This window comes from Hirundo rustica, chromosome 2 (genome assembly GCF_015227805.2).
Source record: "Hirundo rustica isolate bHirRus1 chromosome 2, bHirRus1.pri.v3, whole genome shotgun sequence".
NCBI classification, from domain to species: Eukaryota; Metazoa; Chordata; class Aves; order Passeriformes; family Hirundinidae; genus Hirundo; species Hirundo rustica.
Window position 1 is genome coordinate 67,974,316 of NC_053451.1, and position 14,628 is coordinate 67,988,943.

The 14,628-nt window shown below is 40.3% G+C and overlaps 1 protein-coding gene across 6 annotated transcripts in view; it reads right to left on the reverse strand.

The window, feature by feature from the left end:
- Positions 1-6,013: 6,013 nt before the first annotated feature.
- TBC1D4 (TBC1 domain family member 4) overlaps positions 6,014-14,628 on the reverse strand; it is a 97,512-nt gene continuing 88,897 nt past the window's right edge. For all 6 annotated transcript variants that reach the window (XM_040054632.2, XM_040054629.2, XM_058419199.1 and 3 more), the window contains 4 exons: positions 13,845-14,004; positions 11,411-11,580; positions 9,533-9,709; positions 6,014-7,933 (listed from right to left, as the gene is read on the reverse strand). In XM_040054632.2, coding sequence (XP_039910566.1) covers positions 7,706-7,933; positions 9,533-9,709; positions 11,411-11,580; positions 13,845-14,004 — 735 coding nt within the window. In that variant the 3' untranslated portion in view covers positions 6,014-7,705. The remainder of the gene's footprint in view (positions 7,934-9,532; positions 9,710-11,410; positions 11,581-13,844; positions 14,005-14,628) is intronic.

Consider the following 14,628-nt stretch of genomic DNA (forward strand, 5'->3'; position numbering starts at 1 on the left):
CAGTTAAAAATAAAAAACCCAACACCTTCATGTATGAGGGGTGTTACCAAGATCCAAACCCTGGGCCTTTTAATGACTGGCCAGCTATGACCAGGCATATGAAACATCCTCTGGCATTTCTTGTGCACAAATTCTGCAGAAGCATGCAAACCCCAAGGAACAGCCAGACAAGGCTCTCTGCCTTTTCACAAATGATAGAAAGTAATATTACTCTCCATTGAGCTGAAATACATTTTTTAGGAAAACACAAGAGCTTAGATGCTAAGTTTCTCCAGCAGCCTGAGGTTGGCAAGAACATCACCCACAAGCCAAGGAAATGGTCAGAAGTGTCACCTTTTGTGAAGAATGCAAACAGGACTAGAGCGGCTACACATGTGGGGGCCAGCTGGCGTAAAGGGGAGAAAAAGCTCCTGTTCCCCTGCCAAGGATATAAAGTACTAAAAGCAGTTATGCCACTGTGAGCAGTTTAGTGGCTGGGCATTCCTCGTTTCCCTTCCCATCTAGAGCAGGAAGGATATAGCTTTTACTTGTCTAGGGCAAAACATGATAAAATGATGTTCTTCCATAAGAACTGCTACCTTTCCTCCTTCCGCAACATGCAATACCAAAAGTCAGTGCAAAAATATCATTTCAGCCTATCAAAGCCCTCTGAAGTTTTCAGGATCACTGCAATGGAAGAGGACACAAAGGTCACAAATTTTGGTCGGGGTGATGGCTTTACAATGCATCTAGCCTCAACAGCTGTGACTGCTCAGCAGGCAAAGGGCTGCAGTGAATCACTGCTCCCAGAACTGTGGAACCCCATCCCTGCTAGCAGGACCCCAGGCTATGCAGTACAGAGGCATATCGGTCACTGAATTTTTAAGATATTCTCTCCCTCTCCAAAGCCTTAAGCACTGCTGAAGGTAATGTTGTTCCTAATTATATCTTAAATAAACTTGTGACATCAAAAAATTACTCTATAGATTCTCCCTCATCTATATTTACTCAGGCATAATAGCAGCTGCCTACACGATTTTTGTCTTGCTAATGCACAGCAATAATCATAGAACCACCCACAGCCCATCTATTTTGGTAGCGTGCAGAAATAGACATTAAACCTATAAATGTCGGAACAGGCCTTCGTTTCAGATGTTAGTATTATTTAAATTAGCACTTGAATGATGTTTCCACAACGTGATAGCTTTTCAAATGATGGTATATTGCACATGAAGTGCACTGGCCCTGCTTTAAGCACCTTCAACCCATTAGGCCCATCTATAATTTGATGCTTTTAGAAAAGCAAATGCATCGTAGAAGAGCTGTGGTCTTTTTTGCTTATGCCCAGAGGTCCCCAGGGAATTGCTGATGCCATAATTACCTGAGTACGTTTTGAACATGGGGCTCTGGTCCAGAGGTAAACATGGCTGGTGCTTGTTGTCCACACGCATTTGGGAATAGCTGTGTCTGGGTGCTTGGAACATCACATCATCTGAACATGTCCTCACATTTCAGAGTGAGCACAGTGCTCACTATGAAAGCAATGCCGTTGGAGGGAAAATGTGTTAACTGGAAAGTGGAAGCAGCAAATCATGTTTTCTCTGTAGGTTTAGGAAACTTAGGGGCAAATCCTCCACCTTCCTTTTGAGCACTAAAACCCAGTAACATTAATTAAAAGAAAGCCAGGAAAAAAGAACTGATTATTCAAGATTTAGTGGACGTGGGGAAGGCTTATTGCAAGGAAGCCAAAAAGACAAAAACAGGGTAAATGTGGAATCAGACAGCAGTCAGACCAGATCAACTCAATGCTGCTTTCAAGAAACACAAATTCTGCTCAATGAGAACAGTGGAAAAGGAGACACCTGGGATCAGATTGCTGGGAATAATATATGCCTGTTTTAGGGTGAAGTGCTTCCATAATTCTCCTGCACAACAGCAAAGATGGAATACTTTAAGTCATCCATTCCTGAGAAGGCCCTATATGTCATTTAGTAAGTCTTCTCACTCTAATAAAATCTTTGACCACAAACATCACATTTTATTACAAACAGCATGCAAATAGAACATCCTGCTTCATCAGACAGGAAACAAAGTTCATACTCCTCTCTAAAGAGCCACAGCAACCACCAAACCATCACACGCACACACACAGAGACACACACACACGAGCTGTGTGTACAAAACCAACAGTGACACCTCGTGGGCAATATCCAAGCACGCATCTAATAACTACGATTTCTTCCAGAACGTCAACTTTAGGAGATTGATCATTTAAAAAAAAATGAAGGCATATGTTCTCTTGTTGCACTGGGAAGAAAAAAAAAATAATTCACCTTTTACAGAGTGCTGCAGAGGGCAATGCAGACAGCCCAGCAGCTCCACACAGAACTAGTCTTGTATCCTGCAGGAACAGGAGCAGAACCAATGGAGGGAGTCCTGACTGGCACCAGGGACCTGCCCACAGCAGCTGTTCGAATTAGAATCGGGAGTGCACTTCAAAGGACATCTCCCCCTCAGCCTTACTTTCTCCAGTTTGGTTTGCATTCCAGCGCTGTCCCAGCACATAACACTAAACTGGAAGACAACATTCTGGAGCACAAACTGTATGGGACACATGGGCACATAGTGCACAGGCCAGGCTTGGCCTCACCTGCAGCAAGGAGTCTGACCATGGAGCACGGAGGAGATGGCCAGCCTAAGGAGTCTGACCATGGAGCACGGAGGTGATGGCCAGCCTAAGGAGTCTGACCATGGAGCACGGAGGTGATGGCCAGCCTAAGGAGTCTGACCATGCAGCACGGAGGTGATGGCCAGCCTAAGGAGTCTGACCATGGAGCACGGAGGTGATGGCCAGCCTAAGGAGTCTGACCATGCAGCACGGAGGTGATGGCCAGCCTAAGGAGTCTGACCATGCAGCACGGAGGTGATGGCCAGCCTAAGGAGTCTGACCATGGAGCACGGAGGTGATGGCCAGCCTGCTCAGAGCCTCCCACAGACTGGTTCTGGGTGTTTAAAAGCAAGCCAGGCTTTGCATGGTGTCACTGTGTCTGCTTCTGGGCTCCAGCCAGCCTGGATCTGCACCTCACACTGTCCCCCAAGGTATCTCTAGCCCCTAAGTCTGCTGCTGATATCAAACTAGGAGGAGCTGTGGGCTTCCTACCCACGGGGTAAAGGGACATCTGGACAGACTACACAGCTGGATGAAATTTAACCAGAGCAAGCGCTGTATTCTCTACCTAGGATGGGGCAATTCCGGTCGTATGTACAAACTGGGGGATGAGAGGCTGCAGAGCATTCGTACAGAAAGTGACCTAGGGGTTTGGGTTGATGGCAAGTTAAATTTGAGCCAGCAGTAGCCATGACAGCAAAAGGCCCAACCACACCCTAGGGTGCCATCAGGCACAGAATACTTTCTCCCACGTAAGTTCCAGCAAGAAATTATGTACGGTACTGGTGTCATCTCTCAGAACACGCTCTCATCAAAAATAAAACCTATATAATAAAACCTTCTTACTTTCCTTTATTAGAGTGAAAACTTGAGTAACCTGCAATTTGAGCACAGAAAGTCTGGGTAAGCTTCAGGAGAGGTTTTTTTAATGGTAAGACTACAAACAACAATTCCCAAATCTCTTGTTAAAAGTGGCTGCTGAGCAAGAGTTCTGAAGGGAACAGTTAAGGACTGGAAGACTTCTGAACTCAAAGAAAACGCCAACAGAACATTCTGGTAAAGGAGCACTGCCAGCTCCTTCCTTTGGTCCACAGTTAAAGTAAAACCAAACAGGTCAAGTGCCAATCTGTCCAGATTCTACCAGACTGCAAGCCAGTCAGCACACAAGCAGTCAGCTGCTCGAGGCACATGGCAATCCTCGCTTCACTGCCCAGCTTTTTACTGTCACTGCTGAGCTCAACACACTTTCAGACAGTGAGCCTACATGTTAAACCTTAGGCATATGAACTCTCTTGCACTCTAGAGCAAGGATACAGTTAAACATTGGATATGTCTTTTTTGAAAAGAGCATGAAATTTTGTTTTTTCTAGTCACTAGAAAGACTGAGGAAGGAAAGCATACATTAAATGCATGCAAGAGCTAACACTGACAGTAAAAGATGAAGCATAGAAATACAGAATCAATTACAATTCTTCAAAAAGATGGTGTAGCCTGGCATAAATCTTGACATGCTACAGCCTGCACATGCCTGTCAACACCCATCTGTGGCTACAAAGACTGACTGGATAATCACTATTAACACTGCCTGGGGTTATTCACCTCAGCACAGAAAAGGCTATTCACAGCAATACCTATGTGGTTTCAGGTTTAGATTAAGTGTCAAGCTGCAGACCCTCTGGATCACAAAAGTAATATCAAATTCTTGGATAAACTGCCTAAATTCTTTTGTATGTTACAAATTGTTCCGCTTTCTTGTAGTTATACTGAGCTAAGAAGTGTCATGCTGAAGAGGGCTCAATCAAATCACTTAAGATTGACTAGATTTGTGATTTCAAGTAAGGCTGATTTTCTGTAAAATCTAATGCTCTTTTTAGACAAAAGTGAACAAATGCAACTTTCAGGCACGTTAAATAAACATTCCTCTTTGAGGAGAAAAATAAATACTCTACTTTGTAGGAGAAGAAAAACAACCCAACAAACAACTTTCTAGCCAGGTTTTTCATCCATAAAAGAAGTGAATACCACAGTCTCCTACATTAACCCTTTTTATCAGACTGACTTATTTCAGGTCTATTCTTGCCAAGTGGTACGCTTCAATTACCAGCCAGTTTGCAAGCTAGGACACGTCTTTCCAGACGGTGAAAAAAGCCCTCTACCAGCAGAAAACAGTCTAAGTCACCTGTTTCTGAAAACAACAGATACTTTTCCCTCGAGTTAGTTCTCTAGAAGTTAAGAGCAAAAACTGAGAGCTCTGTTGTGCTTAGCTCAGAGAGAACAGTAGCTTTGTTCTGAAAACTTTTTTTCCCATCAGAAAAACAAGATATAGAAATAGAGAAGCAATTTTTCCTGATCCCAGGAAATGCCCCTTCTCCCAAGAAATTATCCTTGCAGCTCTACCTCTGGCCCACTGCACCTTAAGACCTCCATTCTCACAGCTGCACAAGTGCAATGGCACAGAACAAATGTAAAGCTGTTTATGTTACAGATGGGCACAAACACATATTCAGTTCAGTCTTCTAGATATTCTTGCTAGTTATTCATCTGAAGATGGTCTGGAGGATACCAGTTTGAGTGCAGACTTCAAGCTACACAGCCTAGAGATACCCAGTTACGAGGCACTCTTGGGTTCAGCACACAAACATTATCAGAAGTGTCCTGACACCATGAGGCACTTACCCCACTGTGGTTTTACTTCTGTAGCTTATTCCCATGAGTTGTTGCACTCTCCTGCTCTTCAAAACTAGATACGCAAAGTTCATCGACTTACTATTCTCAACATGCATATCTACTATAACTGAACTGCTATAGAACAAAAATACCTTTAAAAAATTTCATCTTAAGTTAAGAACAATGTAAGATTATTCTCCCTGAGAAGAATATCTATCCTTGCACCCTGTGTACTTTTACAAATCCTGTAGGTTTTCTTCTCCACAACTAGAAACTAAAGCCAGATCCTTGCCATATTTCATGTGAACAGTGCTATTGAGAATGAGATTGGTACTTGAGGTGTAAAAAAATAAAACTAGCCAGAGGCTATGGGAAACGCAGCAATGACATTTATTGGAATTTCTCCAGGCATTACATGAAAAAATTTTAAAGTGAAACAGAAGACAAAGCTCATTCAGTGCATCTTTAAAAAAAAGATGTATCTGAATAATCTTTGTAACAGATGCTGCTGTAATTCCTGGGATTAGTTTTTTATGTACACAACAGCTAAAACTCACTCAAAAAAACTGCAAAGAACTCCTTTTTCACTTGGCATTTTCCCATCTAGTACAACACAACATTCTTGAAATATCTAGACAGATTCCACATAATATTATACACAGTTAAGACCTTTCACCCCAAATGTAAAAAGAGAGACTGTTCAGTAAATCAGTATCTTTAATCAAATAAAACACCATGGAAGTAAAAAAACAACAGCAAAAAAAACAGGAGAGCCGAAGCCCCTGCGTTCCACAGCAGTGTGCAGCAAATAAGCATTGTTGTTCCTCATTTTTGTGATAACATAAATCATAATAGTTAGAAAGAAGTGATATTCAGTCCTTGCTTTCTAAACTGGGCAATCTTATGTGAAAATACACTGCTGTATTTGGCACTTTGCTTAATTAGTTTTCTTACTACAAAGAGTAAGTGTTTCCTGAAATACAGTATAAACGGAAAGAGATAACATGAGCCACTGTAACACGCAATTAAGGGTTCAGACATGCACTCCAAAATACTCGTCTATTACACATTTGTCTAAGCCTTCTCAAAAATTCCACTCAAAAACATTTTCAAATCTATATGCAACGTTTTATACCTCTATAAACCTAACTTCTCCCTTGAAATGATGAGTTTATCCCACCTTCTGTCCAGAACACACAAATGCATTACTTTTGTTTTAAAAAGAAGACCACAAAGCAGTATTAAAACAGGAATAGCCTGGAAAGTGTTATTAAAACTGTGCCTGTACTTCAGGATCCCCTTTGAAATGTATAGCCACTTTATATGTGAAAACTGAAAGGTCATAGTATCTGAGACTTGCTTGGTCCTCTCTTGTGCACTCACACAACTTCCTGCAACCCACCTCAATTTTCTTCTCAAATAAAATTTTAAACAGCTTTCTGCATCCCAATACAATTAGACAAGGCTTCTTGCAGCATTTCTTTGGTTAAATGACAACCCCTGACACACCCAACCCTTCCAACAGGCAAGTCTCCAGTGGAAAATTACCATCAGGAAAAATCCCATCCCACTGTTGTTCTTCCTTCCTCTCCTCATCACGATCAGCCCCAGGACAGGTGGAAGCAAACAGGCCAGGAAGGAAGTGGCAGTCACTGCTAGCTCTTGCCCTTGCAAGCTCCGTGAGTGCGCGCAGACACCTATTCCTTAGCTCTGGGTAATGCAGGCGGAGCTATGACGCAATGCTTTTTTTGTTTCCAGTTCCAACATGCACGTGGAATTACACTGCTGACTGGTACAGCCCAGGCAGAGGATGGCACTACAGCTCTTTCTGTGCAAACCATGTCGTGATACTTCTTCTGCTTACTGGTCTGTGCTCACAATGTCAGTAGAATTAAAAGAGAGGCACGCATGAGTTCACACAGATTTTCCACAGAAGATGTGAAACATGCTGCTCTTTGGAGGGAAAATTACATTCTCCTTTTTTTTTCTTCAAGTATTATTCAACATATTCAATATACATATATATAAAGACACACTATCCTCACTTCACTACAAGACAAGCACATCCAGAGTGAATTTGCAGATCACCATTATCTTTGTCTACTCCAATTTCTCCTTTCCTTTAGGTCAACTCTATAAATATACATCTCCTCATCATAATTACATGTGAGAATTCTTTATTTCCCCCTTGTGATTTATTTACATAATCATAAAAAAATTAATAGCTTGAATTTGCATACTGACACTTGAAGGCCCATCTGTAGCTATGAGTGTCCCAGCACTATTTTTGGATAATACCATTGCCTATTGCTAAGTAGCTATGGAAAGCAGCATACTCATTTTTCCATTCCCTTTTTGCTTTTGAAGAAGTGCTGCCTAGAAAACCCTGGTTTATGGCTTACTCCATATTTTATTATTTGGGTTGTAGTTTACTTCCTTCAGGAGCTGTTCACAGTCAGACAACACTTCTGCTGGCAAATATTTCACTATCTGCTCAAGAGTCTTTTGATATGTTGTCTTCTCCTGTTCCAGGGATTGAATTAGAGTCTTCATTTTGTTTTCTCGTGTCAAAACAGTCTCCAGGCTGGCTTCCAGACTCTGAATTTTAGCGTGAGCAACCTGTAAGCAATAACATTATAATAAATTGATAAATTCTGAATAGTTTTCTTTTAATATTATGATATAGTATCTGTTAAGGAAAGAATTACACAGCAACTTCTAAAGGACATCTGTGTAGGCAGACAGTACATGGAACGCATACTGTGTATCATACACAAAATCTCTTCACAGTGGCCAGATCAGTCTGAAGAATTTCTCAAAGCTTAACAGAGGGAAGGAGACATACAAGTTCCAGCAAGCAAGGGACAGCTGAGAGTAACAAGGAACTGGAGCCAGAGGGAGAAAAAGGAAATCAGCAACTGGAATAGCACTGGAAAACACAACCTGTCTGACAGTGATGGAACAAGGGGAACCCTCTGTGATAAAGTAAATTAGAAGGATGGAGAGGTTGGAGGGAAAGAGAACCTCAACACTTAATTCTAGAAGCAGACTGTGTTCCTTATTCTCCAGTTAAAAACCTCCAGCTTCCTCTGACTCATCAAAGAAACCCTGGACCACAGCAGCAGCAGTTCCTTCTGTGGGAACTGGAAGAATTCTAATTGTTCCTAGGAAAGGGTACAAGAAAAGGAATTAAGAAGTTATGCAAACAGAGGTGAAGAAGTTAAGCACTGAGAAAGATGCATTATTGTAAGACACTCTAGAATAGTGCTTTCCATCTAGAGTTTGCTAGAGCCTTTCAAATCAGCTACTCAATTATTCTATGCCTTTTGTGCATTTTCAGAACAGAGGTAAAAGCCACAGCTGCAGTAAATAAATAGAGAAAAAAGAAAAATTAATAATAGTAAAAAGTTCAAGTGATTCCTGTTTTCAGTATCAAAAGAACACAGCACCCTTAGCCCATAAAAACAAAAATAATGAGGATTCGATCTTTCCTTTTTTCCCCTCTGTTTTCACGTTTCAGAAGCTGAAAAGTGCTTTCTGAGTACTGTGCAATGCTCATTCAAATTAACAAATATAACAAGAAATAGCCTGATGATGAAAAAACCAAGAGCTTATCTTTCAAGAAAATGCAAGACAATAAAATATATTGCAGCTTAAACAAGTCTTGGCCAAGCTATGAGACAAAGGGTAAACAGTGAAGGAGGAAGGGCTTTTTTAAAGCACAACTTTACCAGGCAAAGTCTGATGGGCTTTAAGATGTAATCAGGTCTGCTAGGAAAGACCACCTTCCCAAAGTAGGACTAGGAGCTTCAGCAGGAGGAAACAAAACAACACTGCCTACAAAGGTGTGGACAAAACAAGTCTGCTGCACTATGGATTATTTCTTAAAGCTTTCCAATAGGGAAGCAGAGAGTGAAGGGACAGGGAACTCACTTTTGAGTAAGATACACAATTTTTGCCAACAGATTTTATGGCAGATAAGGGTAGAGAGATTTTGGGAAAAAAGATATCTAAGTCAAGAAAGAGAAAGTCCAGGAATGACAAAGGAGTTAGAAGTATGCCTAGCAGAAGTGCATCACTGTAATTAAGAGAACTGCTCAACCGCACAAGGTCTTGCAGTAAGAAGACTTCTCAAATACACTTAAAACAATACATTTTCCTCTGTTGGCTGAATCATAGAAATGACTTCACCATGGGTTTGTTGCCTAAGTCACCTACCTGTAGCTTCTCCAACAAATCCATGTTTTGCCTCTTCAGATGATTGTTTGCCCTCTCCAGCTTCTCCAGAGGTTCACCTTCATCACAGGGACTCACGTTTTCCTGTAGTTCATCCTGAAGAACGTGATACTCTACTTCATAGGCATGGAGCTGTTTTGAAATATCCATCTCAAACACCTACCATGAGAGAAAAGACCATTTTTAACTACTTACTCCACGTGAATGTTTGACTAAGAGTCAACTCCTCGTGATATGCTTTTCCTGTTCCTTTCAAAAAAGTATTTTAAGGGGATGTCTACAGTAAGAGCATTGTAACAGAGTTGTAGCCATAATAAATCATAGACTTCAGAATAAATTGGATCACGCCTTTTACAATTACCAAATACCATCTCTTACTATGAGATATATCAGCAGAAAAGTCTTATTCAATACAAGAATCTCATAATTTGACAAAGTTTTATTGACTCTTGCTCAGGAATATTAAGAAGTTCAAGGCAAAATTTTTAAATCTGATTTAAAATTCCTCAGATCTCTGCCTTCAAAACTGGACCACGACTCCTAGAGCTTGTTTACAGACTTCTGTAAAGACATTTTTGTAGTTACAGTTTCCATGTGCTCTATCCCTGCATGATGACACACTACTTTCTAATTGAGATACTTCAGGGACAAAGCCTTGTGAGGACTACAGAACTGAGCCTCTAACAGTGATGAAACAGATAAGACCCTTATCTGTTTACACATCTAGTCACAGCCTCTCAGCTTCGGAAAATTAACAAAGATTTTCAACTAGGATGGGAAGGATGTCTACAGTGACATCCATTTTCTGTTCCTTATCCTAGAGATCACAAACATTCCACCAACATAAGACACACAGAGATTCCCTCAAAACCAAGTTCTGTATTGCTTTCACTCTTCTATTCTAATCAAATGAGATAGAACTTTAAATTATGTAGTGTTCAAGCTGGGTAAGTACCATTTCCCTCTACAGAGCTACCTGATCAATCAGCTGTGTATTACAGACCTGCATAATGTCTCCATTTTTCTTTCATTACCAATTACAAGGGGATGGGCCTGGGAACTACAAGACTGAGATAGCCAAACAAGTGCCCCAGCAGCCAGGCTGGGTAGCAGCAACAGGATACAGGCAGTCTACACATGAATGCAGATCTGGAAGGCTGCTCAGCATGAGACCACACCACAGGCAACCAGACCAGAGCTGAGCTGCCCTTCATGCCCCCCCACGTTCAGCTCTGCAGGCAACACGACCCATTCTTTACTCTATCAGACCTGGCTTTGCACAAAGCCGTTTCTACCCTGCCCACACAGCACAGCTGCTCTGCAACCCATGCAGAGCACAGAACAGATTCACTGTGTAAGAGTACTGAAAGTGTTAAGCTACCATCTCTATCATTCCCAGAATCAATGCGTTGTGAAAGACACAGAAGTGCCTGACAGGTTTAGGATGGCAATGACAGACAATGCAATGAGGAAACGAAGATTTACATTGTCTAAAAATGAATTCTTATCTAACAGCACCTGAAAGAGTCAAACCTTGACAAGCCACAAGAATGGCCAAGTGTTTACTGCACTCCTGCCCACGGACATGGTTTTCTAGAGCTCTTCTGTTATCTCTGAACCACCACCTGAAGAGAGAACACTGCTTGCAGTTTCACAATTAAGGTACTAGACTGAGGCTCACTCTCAATTTGCAGCTTCAGGGTCAGTTATAGATACGAAGATTCCAGATACTGACTGTATTTATCAAGAAGCTTTACATACCTTCTCCTGAGAAGAACATACTTTTGCATGTAGCGTAGGCACGACTCTTTTAATGTAAACTAAATGAGGGGAAAACAGTAAAGAGAAAAACATCCTTACCTGAGTAATAATTTTTTCCATTTGAGGTTTAGTCATATCTGGAATAGTGGTTTTAAGAAAATCAACAATGTTCTCAAAACTCTCACATCCCATTATAGATGTCTCTTGACTGCTAAGTAGGCTCAGTGCTACTTTAAATATGACTTCTGTTCCTTGAAGAAAAATAATGTCTAAAAGAGAAAATAATTGAAGTATCTTGAAAATGGGAGCTGGAGATGTTGGATTAATACATATATTTACTGGGATGTTCTTTGTAATCAATCCCAGTGCAGATGTATTCAGTTCAGAAGTGCAATCTGTCTTATTTCAACATGAGGATAAAGCATGAATTTTCTTTCACCTTACAGATGTGAGAGAACATTAAAGAAAACACTGCATGCTTAATCTGTCTGTAGCAGTTATCTGCAATAAGCATTTTATCACTGTCTGCCAGAGACTGTTAACCAACTGCTAACTGGTTTTAGGTGCTCTTGTGACTGAAAAGCAATTGGGGAGCAGATCACAACACAACTGTTTTCTACAGGCAGAAGCTAGTCCTTAAAAAAAAAAAAAAAATCATGTAGATTACATAAGCAGTTATATTATTTTCAAAATTCATAGTAGTGATCTTACTGGCTATAATCTAAGCCCCAAACCCTTACTTTGAGGTATAATTATGTGGGTAAGAGAAGAAAGTCTGGGCTCTGCAGGTCAGTAGACACAGACTGTACAGAAATGGGAATCTTGAGGACAGTAAATAGAAATTCTGCCTCGGAATCAGTGGTGGTCTTGAAGTTACTGAGATGAAGGCAGCACATGGGCATTTCAAATAAACCTCTTAAGCTGTCAGCTCTGTCACACCACAGGATGTTTGTTTGGGGCTACACAGCTGAAGAAATTGAATTCCTGATCCTGATACTCGAGAGGTCATCCCTGGCCTAATCCAGTATCACACAGCAGCACAAGGATACTGATGAGGCAGCCATCTCCCTCAAATGCAGTTCCTGAAATTCTCCCTTCTCAAGTCTATGATGGACATTAAAACAGCATAAATATATAATTTGTGAAGGTTAGACAATAGCCATTTGTTCCTGACATATGACAATGGCCCACAGGACATTGAAAATTCAGGAATTCAAAGCATTAAGAAGTAAAAAAACACAGTAACTTTTCAATTTAAAAATGGGAACCTGCCTTGCTCAGCTTACTATACAGAAATGACCATCGAACCTCCTTCCCATCTTCCCCATCTGTAAAAAATTCATTCAAGAAAGAAAAAACCAAACAAAAAAAGAAAGAAGCACAAAATGCTCAGGTGTCCCAGAATTCAGAAATCCTACTGGGAAACAGATATTCACATGACTGGTACACCACTGAGAAAGAGATACACCAATCATTTGTTCACCCAGACAGCAGACAAAAAGCATTTGCTGTAAATGGAAAAAACCCTCTGCAATTGAGAAAGCACTGGGTAAAAAAAAAAAAAAAAACAAACAAAACCAACACCACCAAAACAAAACAAAACAAACCACAACCCATGCCTCAAAATCAAACCCAACCAAAACCCTCTTCCCGCCCCCAACACACCACACAAATTGAGAACCTAATACACTCCGGTATTAAAACATGAGACAAAGTCAGGCTGAATTTCTTAAGAAATGACAAAGTGCCTTATGAAAACAGAAAGATCAAAGGGAGAAACATATCTGATTTATGAGGAAGTATCTTACACATGCATTTAGATCCTTGGTGCATATACAAGTACAGTGAATTCTGCATTAATCAATAAATTTAAATTTTAAAAAAAGGTGCATTACTAGAGATTTGGTTAAGTTCTTATGGATAAGAAAAGAACCCGAAAATAATTACTTGACATCCTGATACTGTAAACACTACCAGGCATAATCAGTATTTAGGCTTCTGTACTAGACATTACTCGTAGAGGAGTTTTTAAATGAAAAAACTATCTAAATGAAATCAGAGGCATATTAAGACTTGGAAATTGTTCAATATATATACATGAATACCTAAACCAGCCTTTAAGTTCAAATTTGCCTGAATTCTTTTTTAGAAAGCTCTTTGGAATCAGAATTCAGAAATGTATTTTCTTTTTTCAGTTTGCAAATTTGACAAGATAAACTTTTCTACTGATATAAACTGAATAAATTTGCATAAAATATATTTGTAACAATAAACTTTCTGCTGTTTACACCTCAGAAGCATCTTAGGTAGTAAGAGAAGATAAAATTATTTGCTCAAGTCTGATGTTTCAATAAATACCTTTTGGATTTTCCTCTTAAGAAGGAGCTGACATCCCACCAAGAAAAGTGTTGCTACTTGCCACCCACAACAGTTACCCCAAATGTCCCCAGCATGTACAAAACTACTCCTGGAGTGTTTCAAAACACAATGGATATTGTTCTGTTTATTATTACAATAGAATAAACTTCCTTACCAAACACTCTGGCTACAAATCCCAATGAAAATTGAGATGCGAAGAGTGTAAGAAACCACGGTGCAGCATAAAGACTGGGACTGATTTCATTCTCTTCAAGATGATTATACAGGTCTCTGTGATAATCATGTAGAAGCCTTGAGAGCTGATACATCTGAATCTACAGTGCATGAGGGGATTGGAGGGGAAGAAAGTAAAGAAAGAAAAGTTCAGCTTTGCTCAGTTTTCCAAATCATTCATATTTCATTCAAAGGAAATTAACTGCAGTACAGATGGCACAGTAGAATTAAGCTTAATTGCCTCCTGGGTCCTCGAGTGGTATCTACTCATGTATAAACAGTCTGCCACTAATGAATTAAAACCAACAGGGCAGTCAATAGCAAAGAACAGTTTGAACCTGATTACTAATGAAGTAGCATTTCAGATCACAGGCTTAAGGTAAGAAGGCAAGATATTGCTCCAGCTTTGTCAACAAACCAGAACTTTCTGTCTTGCAGCAATGAAAGTAGTTGTACCTCTTCCAAGACGTCAAAACCATGAGTTGTGACTAAATTTACACATTTCAGCTTTCATTCTTTCAATTTTGGCCTTATTTTTGCTGCATTTAAAACTCCAATGCTACAATCATCACTTTAGACGGTTTCTGTACCCACAGAATACATTTTACACAGAGGTGTACCACACACACACTTCCCAGCACATCTCCCAGTGGTCCTGTGGAATTTAAGATACTGATGCAAAAAAGTGTTGCTGTACAACCTGTAATGGTTGCATGGGAGAATGG